This window comes from Pyrus communis, chromosome 9 (genome assembly GCF_963583255.1).
Source record: "Pyrus communis chromosome 9, drPyrComm1.1, whole genome shotgun sequence".
In the NCBI taxonomy this organism is placed as follows: Eukaryota; Viridiplantae; Streptophyta; class Magnoliopsida; order Rosales; family Rosaceae; genus Pyrus; species Pyrus communis.
Genome location: NC_084811.1, coordinates 11,716,299 through 11,731,676, shown reverse-complemented (window position 1 = coordinate 11,731,676; position 15,378 = coordinate 11,716,299). Strand labels below are relative to the sequence as shown.

The following is a 15,378-nucleotide window of genomic DNA, read 5'->3' as shown; positions in this document are numbered from 1 at the left end:
TCCTCGTCGGGCAAGTCATTTCATTGGGTCAATCTGGTCAACACATGTTCACCCGACAGATATTTCCGTCAGGATAACTGTCTTTTGCCTAACGGAATTGTGTTATTGTCGTTCAAGGTTTCAAGCGGTGGGTTTTGCCAAACTAATCTTTTCCAATGAACCTCCATCGGCTTAAGGCATCCATGACAAAACCAGTGTTTAGCCGATGAAAAATTATCTGTCTATCGAGGCATTTTTGTATTTTTTTTTTTTTTTTTTTTTTTGGGTAGCGACAATGGGTCATAGAGACCCATCGAGTCATTCTTATTTTAGTTAAAGAAAGAAAAGAAATGATGAAGTTATGAGGGGGAGACCATAAATAGATTGGTGTATAAAGTAAGATTTAAAAAATAATTTTAAGTTGTTTTTTGGCTTTCTATCTAGTTAAAAAAATTCTCAGATTTTGAGTTATGACATCTCCAAGCAACAAAGAGAGGGAGGAGTTACAACCATATACAATATATACAGGTAGTGTATTGCTGGCAATGGCATTTGAATGAGAGGTAGAGAGTAAACTAGAAACAATTGCAACTGAAAAAATAACAACAATCTTGTACTATATAACATATACCAAGCAGCACAAGAATCTTCAAATTAAAAACAAAGAAATTAATCATCATGACATTGCCTAATCTACGAGCTCTTTTGGGTTCCTTGGCTGTCTTTCTTTTTGTGCTAGCTGACCATCTCCATGTGGTTGCTGCCAACCGCGGCCGGTTTGGAGTTCACTACCCCATAAAGCACCATAAGCCAAGGTTCACTGCTGGCCCTTGGAAGCAAGCTCATGCCACATTCTACGAAGGTGGCTCGGGAACGTTTGGCGGAGCTTGTGGTTACCACGACGTGGTTCAAGAAGGCTATGGCCTCGAGACAGTGGCTCTGAGCAATGCTTTGTTCAACAATGGGCAGTCATGTGGTGCATGCTATGAAATCAAGTGTGTGGATGAGCCCCAATGGTGCAAGCCAGGGAACCCTATTCTCACTGTTACTGCAACCAACAATTGCCCACCAAATTGGAATCAGGCTAGTGACAATGGAGGATGGTGCAATCCGCCACGCGAGCATTTCGATATAGCCAAGCCTGTGTTCATCAACATTGCTGAGTACAAGGCGGGCATTATTCCAGTCACGTACCGCAGGTGATTAAATTCACATGCATTCATTAAATAGATTGAGTGTTTGATACATATAAATTGTTTTATTACGAATACTAATGTTGCGAGACTCGCAATCTAAACCTCACATTACTAACATATGGATTTCGATGGTCAATATTAAAAAGCATGATAACATAACATGTACGTATATTAATCGCATAACGAGAATACTTCCCGTTGTAAAAAAGATTTTAACGATTGCTAGAAACTGTTTTATAGGGTTCCATGCCAGAAGAAAGGAGGCATGCGATTCACAATAACTGGGAACCCTTATTTCAATGAAGTGTTGGTATGGAACGTGGGAGGAGCTGGGGACATCATCAGCGTGCAGGTGAAGGGCTCCGACAAGCTCAAATGGACAGCAATGAGTCGGATGTGGGGTCAGCGGTGGGTTACCGGTGCCAAGATGGTCGGTGAGTCACTGACCTTCCGAGTTGAAGCCAGTGACAGAAGACACTCAACTTCATGGCATGTTGCCCCAAAGACTTGGCAGTTTGGCCAGACTTTTGAAGGGAAGAACTTCCGATAGATCAAAAGCACATTATAAGCTTCGATGCTTCGTGCATGTTGAACTCCTCCGCACCATATTATGTGAACTAGTTTGGCTTGTCCTTACAAATGTATATATACTGATCATGGAATTCTTGCCTGACCTTGTAATAATAATAGCAAGGCACTCGTATATACCATACCACTTTTTTATAATTTGTCCTCTTTCAATACTTTTCTTGAGTACACACCCGCCTCTCATATTTCTTGACCCACCGTATATTCATTTGTCACAAACATTTTCACTAGTAGGTGTTGGTGGTAAAATAAGATTGATGGTTGAATTTACATCACTTTTTTATCTTTTTATTTTTCCGATCAGACATGTCGTTGTTAGATCAGTTGAAAATTATTATTTCTCAATTTGGTTTTCTCGCATGCCTTTCTTCGTTCATGGTTCAATATTTTAGTGTCCAAGGCGTAGAGGAACTACATCAATCCATCTTGATTCCTCACAATTGTTCCTTGTGATGCACCGGAACCATGGCAATTACACTACCAAAGAATACCATTTGCCGGCCCACATGAGGACCACAATGAATGTAACTCAATTTTGAGGGGTGAACCACTTAAATTTTTTAGTCCCCTTCATTCTAGTCCATATCCCAAGCCCACCAAAGAGTTTAGTATTTTAATTTGTTAATTTGCAAATTTTGAGTGTTAAAAGTTTGGCGCTATCTATGAGAAACTCATGCAATTTGGTTGCATTTTTCACCCAACGATCTTAGGAACTTTCTGTGATCGAGGTCAACCGCGCGGGATGAGCAGTAGAAGAATGAGAGATAGGGTCTTTTAGGGCAGACCCGAGACGACCCTCCGAAGAGGACGACAAGAAGAGAGGGCCTGGCTCTCCGGCCTGGAGGAGAAGATGAATAACATACTTGCCGGTGCTGGAGAGGTGAATGAGGTAAGGAATCTTCTCCACGCCCAAAACAGCCTACTCAAGGAGAAGCATGACGACCTCCTGGAATAGATCAACCAGACAACCGAGAAGATCGGGAGCACGTCCCGAGTTGGGGCTACTCCTCATCCTCCCCCTCCCCCAAGCGACGTCGGGAGCAGAGGTGAGGATGCCCGCGAGGTCATCAACAAAAGGCTCCGAGCAAAGGAGAGTGCTCGAGGAATCAGGGAGCGAGCCGTCGAACAGGCTAACGAAGGGCATGATCGAAACCCCACCTAACCGCCCTGACTTAGACCTGGTTTGGTACTGACGTGATTCTGAAAAAAGCTGGTATCAAAAAAAGCTGGAAGCTGTTTTTGTGTTTGGTAAACATTCAGCTTCAGCTTTTTTTCACAATTTTGGGTGAAAAAAAGCCAAAAACAAGAAGCTGCAAAACCCAGCTTTGAAAAATCGGCTTTTTTTCACATTTGTTTTACATAAAAGTTTACCAAACATTATAATACTGTTTTTTATTTTTTCAAAAGCACTTTTATAAAAAAGTTTACCAAACACTCTGCTGCTTTATTTCACAGCCGCTTATTCTCACAGCACAGCAGAATCAGTTTTTTTTTCAAAGTACAGCAATACCAAACCAAGCAGCACCCAGAAGGAAGTCACTAGTGAGGAAATGAAACTTAAAATATAGGTGATCAAATTAGTTCCCTTTTTCATAAAATATAACTAAAATTCGTCGCTTTAACCATAGATGATTTTTCAGAGACGTGAAGAGAGGTATCGCTGCACCAGGTTTAAGGGGGCGAGTGCTTTACTTCTGATTTCAGATGTTCTAAACCATTAGATTTAAGAAAACTAATGAAAATGATTTAAAAACTTTGAATTTTAACGATAAATACAAAATAAAGGATAAAATAAATAGTACTAGAATTGATTTTTTAGTGTAAAAATATGATTTTTCGTTAAAGTGAGCATTATCAGGAGTTTTTCATTAAAGTTCCCTTAGATTTATGGTAAATTTAAAATTGATTAACAAAAACATAATTGGAACAGTGTTGGCATCAACCAGATAAAATGTTTAGTAAGATTTCCTCGGCTACCGTTAATAAACTACAACAAGAAGTCTGATTTAAAGTGGTTACCAAATTGGAGTCTCCCCTATCCTTTCCACTACAAGATTCCCAACAGAACACCGAGCGATTTTCAGTGCCTTGAAAACTCTGGGATGAACCACCACCAGTGCAGTATGCAAACAACGAAACGTAAACAATTTGAGGAAACTTCTGCACTTGTCTTGATGAAACTGACAGTAGCATTGGGCATCCACGAGGCCCTTCCAGTCAGTGAAGAATACTTCAACACTAATACGCTTAGTGTGCATTAATCCCACAACACAAATTTCTCAAAACAGCCGGTTATCGTAGACTTAACTCATTTGTCGAACAATCTAACATGTACGTCACTTGGATTCTTGCTCTTTCTCCTCCTCTTTCTTCCATTTTCTTCTCTCGTATCTGTCCTTGCTTCTAGACGCTTAGAATGCTGCGCACGAATTTCCTGTAACTTTGATTTTGCATCTTGAAACAATCCACCTGATTTCAAAGCCCTCAGTTGCTGAAACATGAAACGTAATGAGTAAAAGTATTTTCCTTAGACGATAAAACATATAGCCAGAAATTTAATGGCCGCACCTTAATATGCTCCATCGCTGCAATGTTGTAACCAATAGTATCTTTGCATTCCTGAGAGAGAGTAAATCCTCATCATGTTAAACGCCAATCTTTAAATTGTAAAAGTTTTTACGCAGAAACTACATAAAGGGGAACTTCCGTAGCATCCTTTTCTTTTATACACAATTAATTTCATGTAACTTTTGGATCAAGGCAGCAGTAGTAACAAATGTTATATTAACATAATAACAATTTTCTGTACGAATGTGCAACATTACGATTACCTTAACTCTTGGATAAATCTCTTCCAACTCTGACAACACAAGTCTGGCCGCCAGCGTACTAAGTAACTGATTACAATGTATCTGCACCAGGAATGTACAAACCCTGCAAACGAGTTCAATCTGCAAAAAAAATAAAAGTTGAAAACACTTTAAACACTAAAACTTTAAGATTTTTTCATTCCTTTATAACATTTCATGTCAGCCCTAAGGCAATAGCCGCCTACAAATTGTGTAAAATAAATAAATACAAGCATGCGTGCTAAATAATAAACACTTGAAAAAAACTGGGTTAAAAAGATAGATAAAGGCATGTGCAACAAATAAATATCAATGGATGCCAATGTTTTGAACAAGTGTAGAGACGCCAACCTTATCAGGATTTGAAGTCCAGTCCTTCAAGAAAGACAAGAGCTTCAAAGCGTCTGAGAATGATAGAGCCTGCAAATAATGCAGTTCAAATTAGCCTTCCTGATTTACATTGGAACTGAAACGGTGAAGTTACGACTACACTTGACCATATAAAGATATATAGTAAAATCCCAGGGAGAGAAGCTAAAATGGCTTCAGAAAACAAAAGATGCACAGTGCACTCTGACTTTTGAATCAGTTGATTTCATTGGAGTAGATTGCCAGCAGCTTTAATTGAGAATTTGAATATGTACAAGTACAGTTGTACGAGCTTCTTCAGGCAAAGTGGATGGCACCAAAAAAAATATATCCAAAAGGAAGCTAAACACAAGGACCTGATTCATTTTAGTAACACCACATTCCATTTACTGATTCAACAAAACTAAACCAAATATGCATTTGAAGAAATACCAGCAAAACAAATAAGTCAAACTACTAAAATGTTGAGCTAGCAGTAAGGGACTTTCATTTGTTTCAATGAGTAGCCATGTAAGGAAAACGACAAGCATACCAGTAGCGTCTGTTCCAGATCATTTGTCTGAACATTTGAAAGGGCACGAAGAACATAATCAGATGGAGAAAGCCCAAGCAAAACAACATTTGGTTGTAACTCAGCAACTTTCCCCTTGCTTTTCTCCTCCTGAAAGGCATGGTGAGAGAATTGAATTGAGATACCACGGAGATTATGTTGCAGTGTTAAACTACAGATCAAACTGGTAGAGATTATAGAGCAAAAAACCAAACATACCTCATGTTCGGCGATTCGCTTCAATTCTACCTCTGCTATATCTAGTGCGTCAATAATTGAATCAGTAGCTGTAATTGTTTCTTTTGATTTCTTCCCTGCTAAGGCCACAGCTCCCTCTTCAGGAATTTCTTCCGTGGGTGCATACTTGTTCTCAAATGCATTATCGAGGTCAGACTCGAACATCTCTTCCAACCTTTTCTCTTTCTCTTCCTGCATTTTCAAATGAAAATTTTAGTAAAGCAACAGGCATGTTATACAGAAGTCCCATTTTTATCCTAAAGCATCAGCATCACCAGAAGAGATAGACAAACTACAGAATATAAAAAAGTAAAAACAAAAGTTCAAGTGTAAAGTCTCTTTCATCCTTCACAAGAAGCAATTACCTCGATAAAAAAGGGCTCTTCAGTACGATCCCAACGACGTATTGATCGGTCATGAGATCCCGTAACAATGAAATCACCACGGTTACTAATTCCAAGGCACCAAACATCAGCATGGTGTCCCTCAAGAGTTAAAAGCAACTCAAATTTATCAGCATCCCAGTATTTGACTAGGCGATCTTTCCCGACACTAAACATGTAATGTGTATTTCGTACAAATTGCACCGCCATGACACTGCATCATCGAACAATTCACTAAAATTGCCAATGAACTTCAGACATCAAAATTTATGTTTGTTCATACAAAAACTATACCTGTCAGCGTGAGCAAATATGGATTTATGACAATCACCGAAATCTAAACCCCAAATCTTCAAATTTTTGTCAGCAGATCCAGTCACTAATAGATCGCCATCAGATGATAAATCCATACACAGAACAGGCAGCTTGTGACCATATAAGGAAAGGAAAGGTTTCAATGTATCCATATAGTAAACCTAAGAATAGGAAGCATAAATGCATTAGTTAACAACAGGCACTAAGTAATGCAGATGTTACCAACTGAGAGATAACACAACCCTCAGAAAAAAAACCTTTTGGGAACAACAATTAATATTAAGGGGAACAACAATAAATCTTCAGGATACAAAATGTTTTCTCCAAACCCTATAATTTGATCAAAACTAATCCTGAGCATTTCATACCAGAAGTTTTCGTCAAAGATAGTTTATAGACATCATGATCGATTTAATCAATCTAATATCCGTATCCGCACTATTTTAGTTTCAGATGCTATGCTACTGATCTTTACATAATTAATCAAGGATTTCATACATGAAAAGAGAGGTACTACTTCTGAAAACGTAGATACAGAATATAGATGCTAAGCAAAAGTCAAACTAAATAATGACACCTATTCACATGTACAACATTTCTTAGAGTTGAATTTCAAAACTAAATGTTCTGTTGGATTACAATCTACGAAGAATCTAACATAAGAAACAACTGAAACCAAATGAAGACATAATGAAAATTAAGTGGGCAAGATTAGTCAATTTGACCTTCACTGTGCAGTCCAACAGAGCAACCAAAACATATTTTGCATCAGGGCTGACAGCAACCACGAGGACATCATCATTCATCTTCATAGTCCTTACATTTGACACCGTTAGGTGCTTAGAGTCCTGTTTCAAACATAGTGAATCCGGATATTAAGATTTTTAATGAGAAAAAAATTAAAGAAAAAAAAGCATACTGATAATACTACAAGATTAGAACTGTCTCATGCTCCAGAACTAAGTAGTGTATCCCAAAAGAAAAAAGCATGCTGATAATACTACAAGATTAGAACTGCAAGTAGAAAGAAGGTATGTATTACATACTTGGGGAGACTTTTGTTTAACTTGGTATTCCCAAAACTTCACATCGTGATCTGCACTTCCTGTGACAAAACCATTTTCATTAGGAATGGCTGCAATGGAGCCAACAGTGCCACCATGAGCTTCCACTACTTCAATGCAAGTGCCACTTCCAATGTCAATAATTTCCACTGTTCCGCCTTTAGTTCCGACAAGTGCATACTTGCTATTAGGAACGATAAAACCACACATGCCATATCCAGAATCAATAGTTCGAAGGCAGGAACCAGTACTTGGATTCCAAATCTTTACCGCATTGTGACTAGTTGACATCAAGAGCGTGTTGTCTGAGCTAAGTGTAACACTTCTGACATCAGACCGGTGTCCTTGGAGCTCTATAGCATGTGTTTTTGTTGTTGCTTTGCTTTCAATCGAATAAAATTCCAATGAATTATTGTTCAAAGACAAAGCTATTGTAGCTAGCAAACTCTTTGGAGTGTTAGGACAGAAAGAGATGGAGCATATCTTTTTGCTAGCTCGAATAGTTTGAAGAAGCTTGAAGACATCAGGAACCGTAACCACAGGACTATTTCCATCTTCTCCAGCTCCGTGATTTGTGTCGCCATTTTCCATCACCTCAGTTGCCCCTTTTGCAGATTTTTTTTCTTTCTTCCGGTGAAGCCTACGTTTTGCCTTACGCTTCGATTCAGCCTCATCTAGTACCTGGAATACATCTACTGTCTTACCTGCCACTTGACAAGCCAACAAATTACCAGACTTGTTGAATCTCACAGTTGCAACTCTATCCTTGCTTTGTCGCTGAACTTCACCAAACAGTTTCAAAACTTCCCATTTATTTTTGGTCAATGACTCTCCATCATTCACAATTTTATTTTCGCCTATATTAGAAATGGATTCCTCATGTATCACTTCATGCTTAATTGTGTAAAACCTAAGTTCTGGATCCGAAGACCCAGTGACCAAATATCTTTCTTCTGCATCACTGTCTATGGACCAAATTTCGCTATGGTGGCCACTAATTGTCTGCATGCAGTGCTGGGTATCAAGATCCCATACCCTCAAAAATTTATCTTTTGAGGAACTGACGAGTTTTTTACCAGAATCCAGGAAAAGGAGGTCAGTCACCTACATTACATGAATGAAACAGACTAAATAAATTATAGCACTGTAGTGTCAAACTCGGAAATGATGTAAGTAAGATCAACAAGCAAAGCCCATCACTCGTTCCAGTAAATCCAAAATTTATAGGTTTAATTTGGAAAACTGTAATACAAACCTGATCTCGATGGCCACGGAGGCGATATAGGCCGGTCTCACCAACCACATCCCATAATATAATGTCATTATCTTTTCCTCCAGATGCAAGCATAGATCCAAGCTTGTTGTAGCGTAAAGCGGTGACAGCTCCTTTATGTCCATTCAATGTGGTCTCGCAGGTTCCTTTGTCGGAATCCCAAATTCTTATATTACCATCAGCATACCCACTAGCTACCTGCAGTCAGAACTAGTTACACCTTTTATATCCACCATACCTAACTTTTTAGAACTCTAATCATATATCTTTTTGTTAATACATTCAAATTCCATTGGGACTTTTCTCTTCATTTAATTGTAGTTTCCTATCAAACGTTTACTGAGATTGACAATTTGACATTAACCCAATACAGTTACACAATTGGTAAATAAATAAATAAATAATTTGAGGTACTCAGTTTCAATTTTGTTGGAGGAGGTTGTGCGTTTTGTCAAATCTAATAGACAAACATTTGTTGATTAAACCAAAATAATTAGTCAGAAAATTAACATCGTGACAATGTTGTTGCTTATTGATCCAAGTTTATTGTATTTCAAAAAACCCAATGAGAAGGTACAAGTGATACAAATATTACAAGGTCCCTCCAAAACTTTAAATTGAGACCCACAAAAAAGAAAGATCGTAGTTGGCATCTTGAAAAGACAACGGGGGCTAAGCATGGAGACAAAGTTTCTACTCACAGCTTGAGAGTTGAGATGGCTTTGCAGACTTTATATGAGATCATAACAGAATACAGACATAGTTGGCATCTTGATATTAGACACGCTCTATAGTCTATACGTGCTTTCGTGCTTTTTCTTGGATTTTATTATTGAAAGTGATGAGACTGAGGGATCAAAGAGAAGGGTACTTTGAATCATGCCCTGCTGTTTCTGTTATGAAGTAAGAAGGGGGCTACCACTCCCACCATGACCAATTGACTCCTCCTTATGTGAAACAAAGCCTTTGATCGAGGAATGCAGGATTTAATCTCTAAATACTAATTTATCATCAAGTGGACTAAATTCAACTAAAACTACATCCTCTGCTTACTTGAACCAACTTACACATAGCAACTCAGTTCGAAAGCTTACCAGAGAAGTATGTGAGGATGCGATGGAGGTGACAGATAGAGAGTGTCCCCGCAACGCAGCAGCAGGGATTAGTGTTCTGGTACAAACGCCTTGCCGTACATGCCACACACCTACCTTCTCCAAGGCCGGAGCAAGAAGGTGCTTCCCGGAGCTGCTGTATGTGATGTTGGAATCGACGGAGACAATGACACCGAAAGCCACCGCCTGCTCATACCGCAGGTACGACTTCACCATGGCTAATTCTGCACACCGAAGAGTAATTGAAGCAGCAGATAAGCGCTTACTGAAAAGTAATTTCTAAGACATTGGATACAAACATCAAAACCCAAAAGCCAAAAATTGAATAAATATCAACTTTAAGATTTCACCGCCATCAATTCTATAATTTGATTAAACACAATTCCAGAAAAATAAACAATTTGAGCCACTGCAAACCTGAAACTTTATCGATTTTGGAAAAGTCGAAAAGAAATCTGGGCAATTTGGGTTAAAAGCTAAATACCTCTGGTTCTCCGAAGATCCGGACTGAAACTATGGCCACTGGGCGCGCCGGCGGAGAGAGACGGAGAAAGGGAGGGACTACAGAGAGGAGTGTTTTCTGTTGTCGAGGATTAGGAAGGAAGGTGCGCGGGAGGAAGAAGGGTTTAGGGTTTTATGTTTACAATTACCTTTATACCCTATGCTTTTTAAATTTATTAAAATTGCCAAGAGCTAAAATGGATTTTGATTACATTTAGGATTATGGTCTAGTGATATTCTTCTTTGTAAGTGAGAGATTTTAGGTTCGATTCTTATCAAAATCGAATTTGAACTATATTATTGTTAACCCAATGTGAGGCTTAGCCTATTTCCTCACCACTTAGCATAAATATTATCGTTTGTTCAAATAAAAAAATGGGTTTTGTTAGTAAGTTCACTCATTTTAAAAGTATTTTCAATCAAAAGTATGTTCAAACAAGTTTTTAATATTTTTTTTTCACTCTTCCGTATGAAGGAAAAAAAAAATCTCTCTTTTCCTCTCCTATTTTTGCTTCTTTTTTATTAGATGGCCATTTTAGTTGGTTTACCGACCAAACCAATGAAAATGAGTTGAAATCTAAAGTTTAGAAATTTATTTTCGAGTAGAAACTCAACCATTCATTCAATAAGTGGGTTGTGTTGGGTTAAAGTATTGTTAACCCAATTAAAACTGACCATCCAAATCTCAACAATTCATAAATACACACATATTAGATAGCCATAAACATTAACTTAAATAATTATTAAAGACATTTGTTTATTAATAGTTTATAAAATATGAAATTTAAATATTTGTAACATGTAGTGATTCTACAACACTAAATTCATAAGATTTAAGTCAATATGACATGATTTTGAATATTTACCACTCATACTCATATTAGGAATTACAAAAAGAACAGAGATTATAACCTTTCTCTGTCTCTCACCCCTTCTCTCTCCCCGACTCTCCTTTTCAAAACCAAACCCTATGTTTTCGGCAATCTCAGCCACTGGCCCCTTGCTCCGCCTATCCTAACCTTATGCCAACCCTTCCACCTCTGTTATTCCCTCCACTCCCTCCCCGTTCCCCGCGCCACCTATTCCATCACGTCTCCCCTACCCTCTCTTAGCTTCTATAGCACCTCTTCTCATTCCCCTTCCCCCCCCCCCCCAGTAGTTATTTCCCACCACTTTGTGAGTAGCTCGTCCATGGCTTTGAGCCTCTACCTATATCCGAGCCATACCCATTTCAAGGTCTCTTCCTTGATTTTGGATTAGAATCGTGGTTAGGGTAGGTTTCGTGGTTGGTGGTGGGTTGGTTCCACTTCCATCAAATTGTTTCCATGGTAGTGACCTCTCCTCAATCAATTTGGTGGCTAGGCTTGAACGCTCAGATCCGGATGACCTGCCACCTTGGGCTTTCAAATTTGCCTTTTGCAACCACATCAAATGACTCCGCCCCTTGTGAGAACTAATCTACTCATGGTTGCAGCAGTGCTCATTAGTGTGGTGAAAGTGTGGTCTTGGTTAGTGTTTTAATCGCTGAGATGAGCTGATTGGTGATCCCTTTCTCGGAGTAGTGTGTAGTTGATTTGGTTGCTTCGCACTGTGAGTGTTGTATTAGGTTATCAAACACAAAGCTTAGTATTGAATTAGGTTATATCTAACGAACCGAAAAAGGGTTATTATACAAAATGGTCTATGAGATTTGCATGATCAATAGAAATGGTCCTGAGATTGAAAATCAATAGAAATGGTCCCTGAGATTGTCCACCATCCATGATTTTGGTCATTCCGTTAAAAAAACTCTTTGGGCAATTTTCAAAGCTTCATAACTCAATCGAGTCTTAACCAAATTCGACCCATAATGCATCAAAATGAAGATAAGAAAGTGTAGAACAAGATTATACCTATTTGGAAGCCCAATAATTGCCGGAGATGGCCGGAAAATAGCCTGAAAGGTGACTGGTCCGCGGGAAAACTTGAAAACTCTCCGGAAACTGGGTAAACTTTAAACGTTCATAACTTCTTCAATACTCAATGAAATTGAGTGATTCAAAGACAAAAATCATACTTTTCAATGAGACGAAGAGAATGGTCTCTTTCTTTACTACTAACTCGCCGTGGTTTGACCGAAAAACTCTCGAAAGTGGCTAACTCGAAAATGGTTAACACTTTCGAGCCGTTGTTTGAGCAAACCACGGCGAGTTAGCCTTCGAAAAAGGTACCATTCTCTTCGTCTCGTCAAGAAGTATTATTTTCCTTTTTGAATCACTCGATTTGGTTGAGTATTGAAGAAGTTATGAACGTTTAAAGTTTACCCAGTTTCTGGAAAGTTTTCCATTTTTCCCGCGGACCAGTCACCTTTCAGGCTATTTTCTAGCCATTTCCAGCAACCATTGGCCTTCCAAATAGGTATAATCTTATTCTACACTTTCCTATCTTCATTTTGATATATTATGGGTCGAATTTGGTTAAGAAGCGATTAAATTACAAAGTTTTGAAAATTGCCCAAAATCGTGTTTAACGGGATGACCAAAATCATGGATGGTGGACAATCTCAAGGACCATTTCTATTGATTTTCAATCTCAATGACCATTTCTATTAATCATGCAAATCTTAGGGACTATTTTGTATAATAACCCAACCGAAAAATATGGAGTCAAATATTTGAATTTAGTTTGACTCAATATCTATTTAATGCATGTAAAAAGTTTAGGGTTTGGGGTTTAGGAGATACAAAAGTTAAAATTTGTGTTTTTGAAGTTAAATGCCAAATTTAACTCTATATGCATTGAGCCATTGATTACTACAGTCTACTAGTATTCTTTTTTATTTGTAAGTGAAAGGTCTTAAGTCGATTCTTACTAAAGGTTGAGACTACCCCTCCCCCTTGATGTAAATAATAACATATGTTCAAAGAAAGAAAGAAAGAAAGAACCAAAAAAAAAAAAAAAAAAAAAAAAAAAAAGGGGGCCACTCTAGATAACTTGCATTTACCAATTTGCCACATTTGAAGTGAAATATAACTTTAGAACTCTTAACTTTCTATTCTACATAATTTAGGCTTACTATAAGGAATATTATTAATAGAGGTTTAATAAACTTTTGGATTACCTAAAACAATTTGTATCTACCAGTTAAAGAAATAGTCCAAATGTTTTCTAACAATGAAATCTATATATAAAACGTTTGCAAATCATAACAACAAGTGGATATAAAGTTACCAAAAACAGGAAAAAAAGGAATTTTTTGTCCCCATAGAAATTTATTGGGTTGCTACATTTTACACCATAAGGTTTGAAGTCATTTGTAAAATGAGTCACAAGATTTTAATTTTTTCATTTTACACCATATGGTTTTGATTTACACTAATTTAATGTATGCGTTGATTTCACTGTCTAATTAGACATTAAGTGGTGATGTGGCATAGACTTTGTCACATTTTAAGCTACTCGTTGACCGTCAATTTCAATATTTAGTACTTTACTCTTTTAATCCTTTTAAAAAATTGACAGTCAATGAATGCTTAAAATGTGGGCTATGTTTATGCCACATCACCACTTAACATCTAACTAAATGATGAAATTGACGGAGACGTTAAATTGATGCAATTCGGAAATCACATGATGTAAAATGCAAAAATTAAAACGTCATGGTTTATTTTGCAAATAACCCCCAAACTTGTGATATAGAATGCACTTAAACCCAAAAATTATTTTTGCTCAAAAAAGAATTGGACAAAGCCGGAAAGAAGGCCCAAAGATCAAACTATGAATCTGAAACTTAAAGCCCATCAAAGATGGGAGGTTGGTCCATACGCCACTGTGCCAAATCCCATCAACCAATCTCATGAATCCATGACTATGATTGGAAAGCTAACGGTTCCGACTATAATATTTACCTAATAAAAGTACATTAATTATAAGTTTGTAACCTCTGATTAAGCCATTTGGATACTCCACCACAAATGGAAGAACAAACAATTCCGACTATATTTATATAGTGAAAACACGTTAATTATAATTTGGTGAATCCATTTGGATACTCCACAACAAATGTTGCCCTTGCCCTAAAGTGGCTCTAATGCAGCATGTAGACTTCTCAATGGTTATACGGTTAACCACGGCAAGTGATCTGGTGAAATTGTTATAGAGTTTCAAGTCAGGTGTACTCCTTTGTCTTGTGTTCGAGGTATGAAACTGACAAAAACATGGGTAATGCTCTAGTTGAAAGCTTCAAGCTTCTCTGAAGATTAGTCCTACTTTTTGGGATGTGGGATACCTTAGGCTTGGGAAAAAAAAAAAAAGTTCATATAATTTACAGATCATTAGAACGATTCAAAAGAAAGACACTTAAACCCATCTTCTATAATTTAATAGTATAATTTGCATGCATGACTGTGCATCTATGTAAAAGTAGCGTTCGATAAATATTAAGTAATTGAATTAATTGATTATTCTTCTGACTAAGTAATTGATTTATGGAAGATACAACGTCTTAATCATCCTTATCATATTGATGAAGTTCTGAATGGCTTCTCCACTCAAATGGGCACGAACCAATCTCCTGAAGCTGCCGCGGGCGCATATACTCCAACAATTGACAGAATAATCAAGTTTTGTCGATGTAAATTTTCACCGTCTTCAGTCTTAATGAAAATGTATCTGCAAAACAATCAACACCTTTGATAAAAGACCTAAAACTCACACGCTCACAAGGTCTGGTGGGCCAATGGATCTCCGGTGCCTAAGTTAGTTTCTCTGGGAAGAGTAAAGTGTTTAGGGCTTTTTAGGGTACCAAAAGCTTCTTACATTTAGTAGAATATGAAGTATATATAAGAGGAGAGGGCCGGCCATAGTATTAGGGTTTTACCCTACACATGGTGTCATCCTATTGGCCAAGGTTTGTGGAGAAATATTCTCAAGATATTAAATAAGAAATAATAACTTGAGATAATGGAGTAATTATCCCTAATT

General features: G+C 37.7%; 1 protein-coding gene across 1 annotated transcript; it reads right to left on the bottom strand.

The window, feature by feature from the left end:
• Positions 1 to 3,654: 3,654 nt before the first annotated feature.
• LOC137744895 (uncharacterized) lies at positions 3,655 to 10,536 on the bottom strand. Its single transcript, XM_068484708.1, has 13 exons — positions 10,400 to 10,536; positions 9,898 to 10,139; positions 8,786 to 9,001; positions 7,513 to 8,634; positions 7,192 to 7,314; positions 6,446 to 6,627; positions 6,134 to 6,365; positions 5,751 to 5,960; positions 5,514 to 5,642; positions 4,964 to 5,032; positions 4,595 to 4,714; positions 4,332 to 4,382; positions 3,655 to 4,254 (listed from the first exon to the last, which is right to left on the bottom strand). The coding sequence occupies exons 2-13, from the start codon at positions 10,129 to 10,131 to the stop codon at positions 4,072 to 4,074; spliced, it is 2,871 nt and encodes a 956-aa protein (XP_068340809.1). The 5' UTR covers positions 10,132 to 10,139; positions 10,400 to 10,536; the 3' UTR covers positions 3,655 to 4,071.
• Positions 10,537 to 15,378: the final 4,842 nt, after the last annotated feature.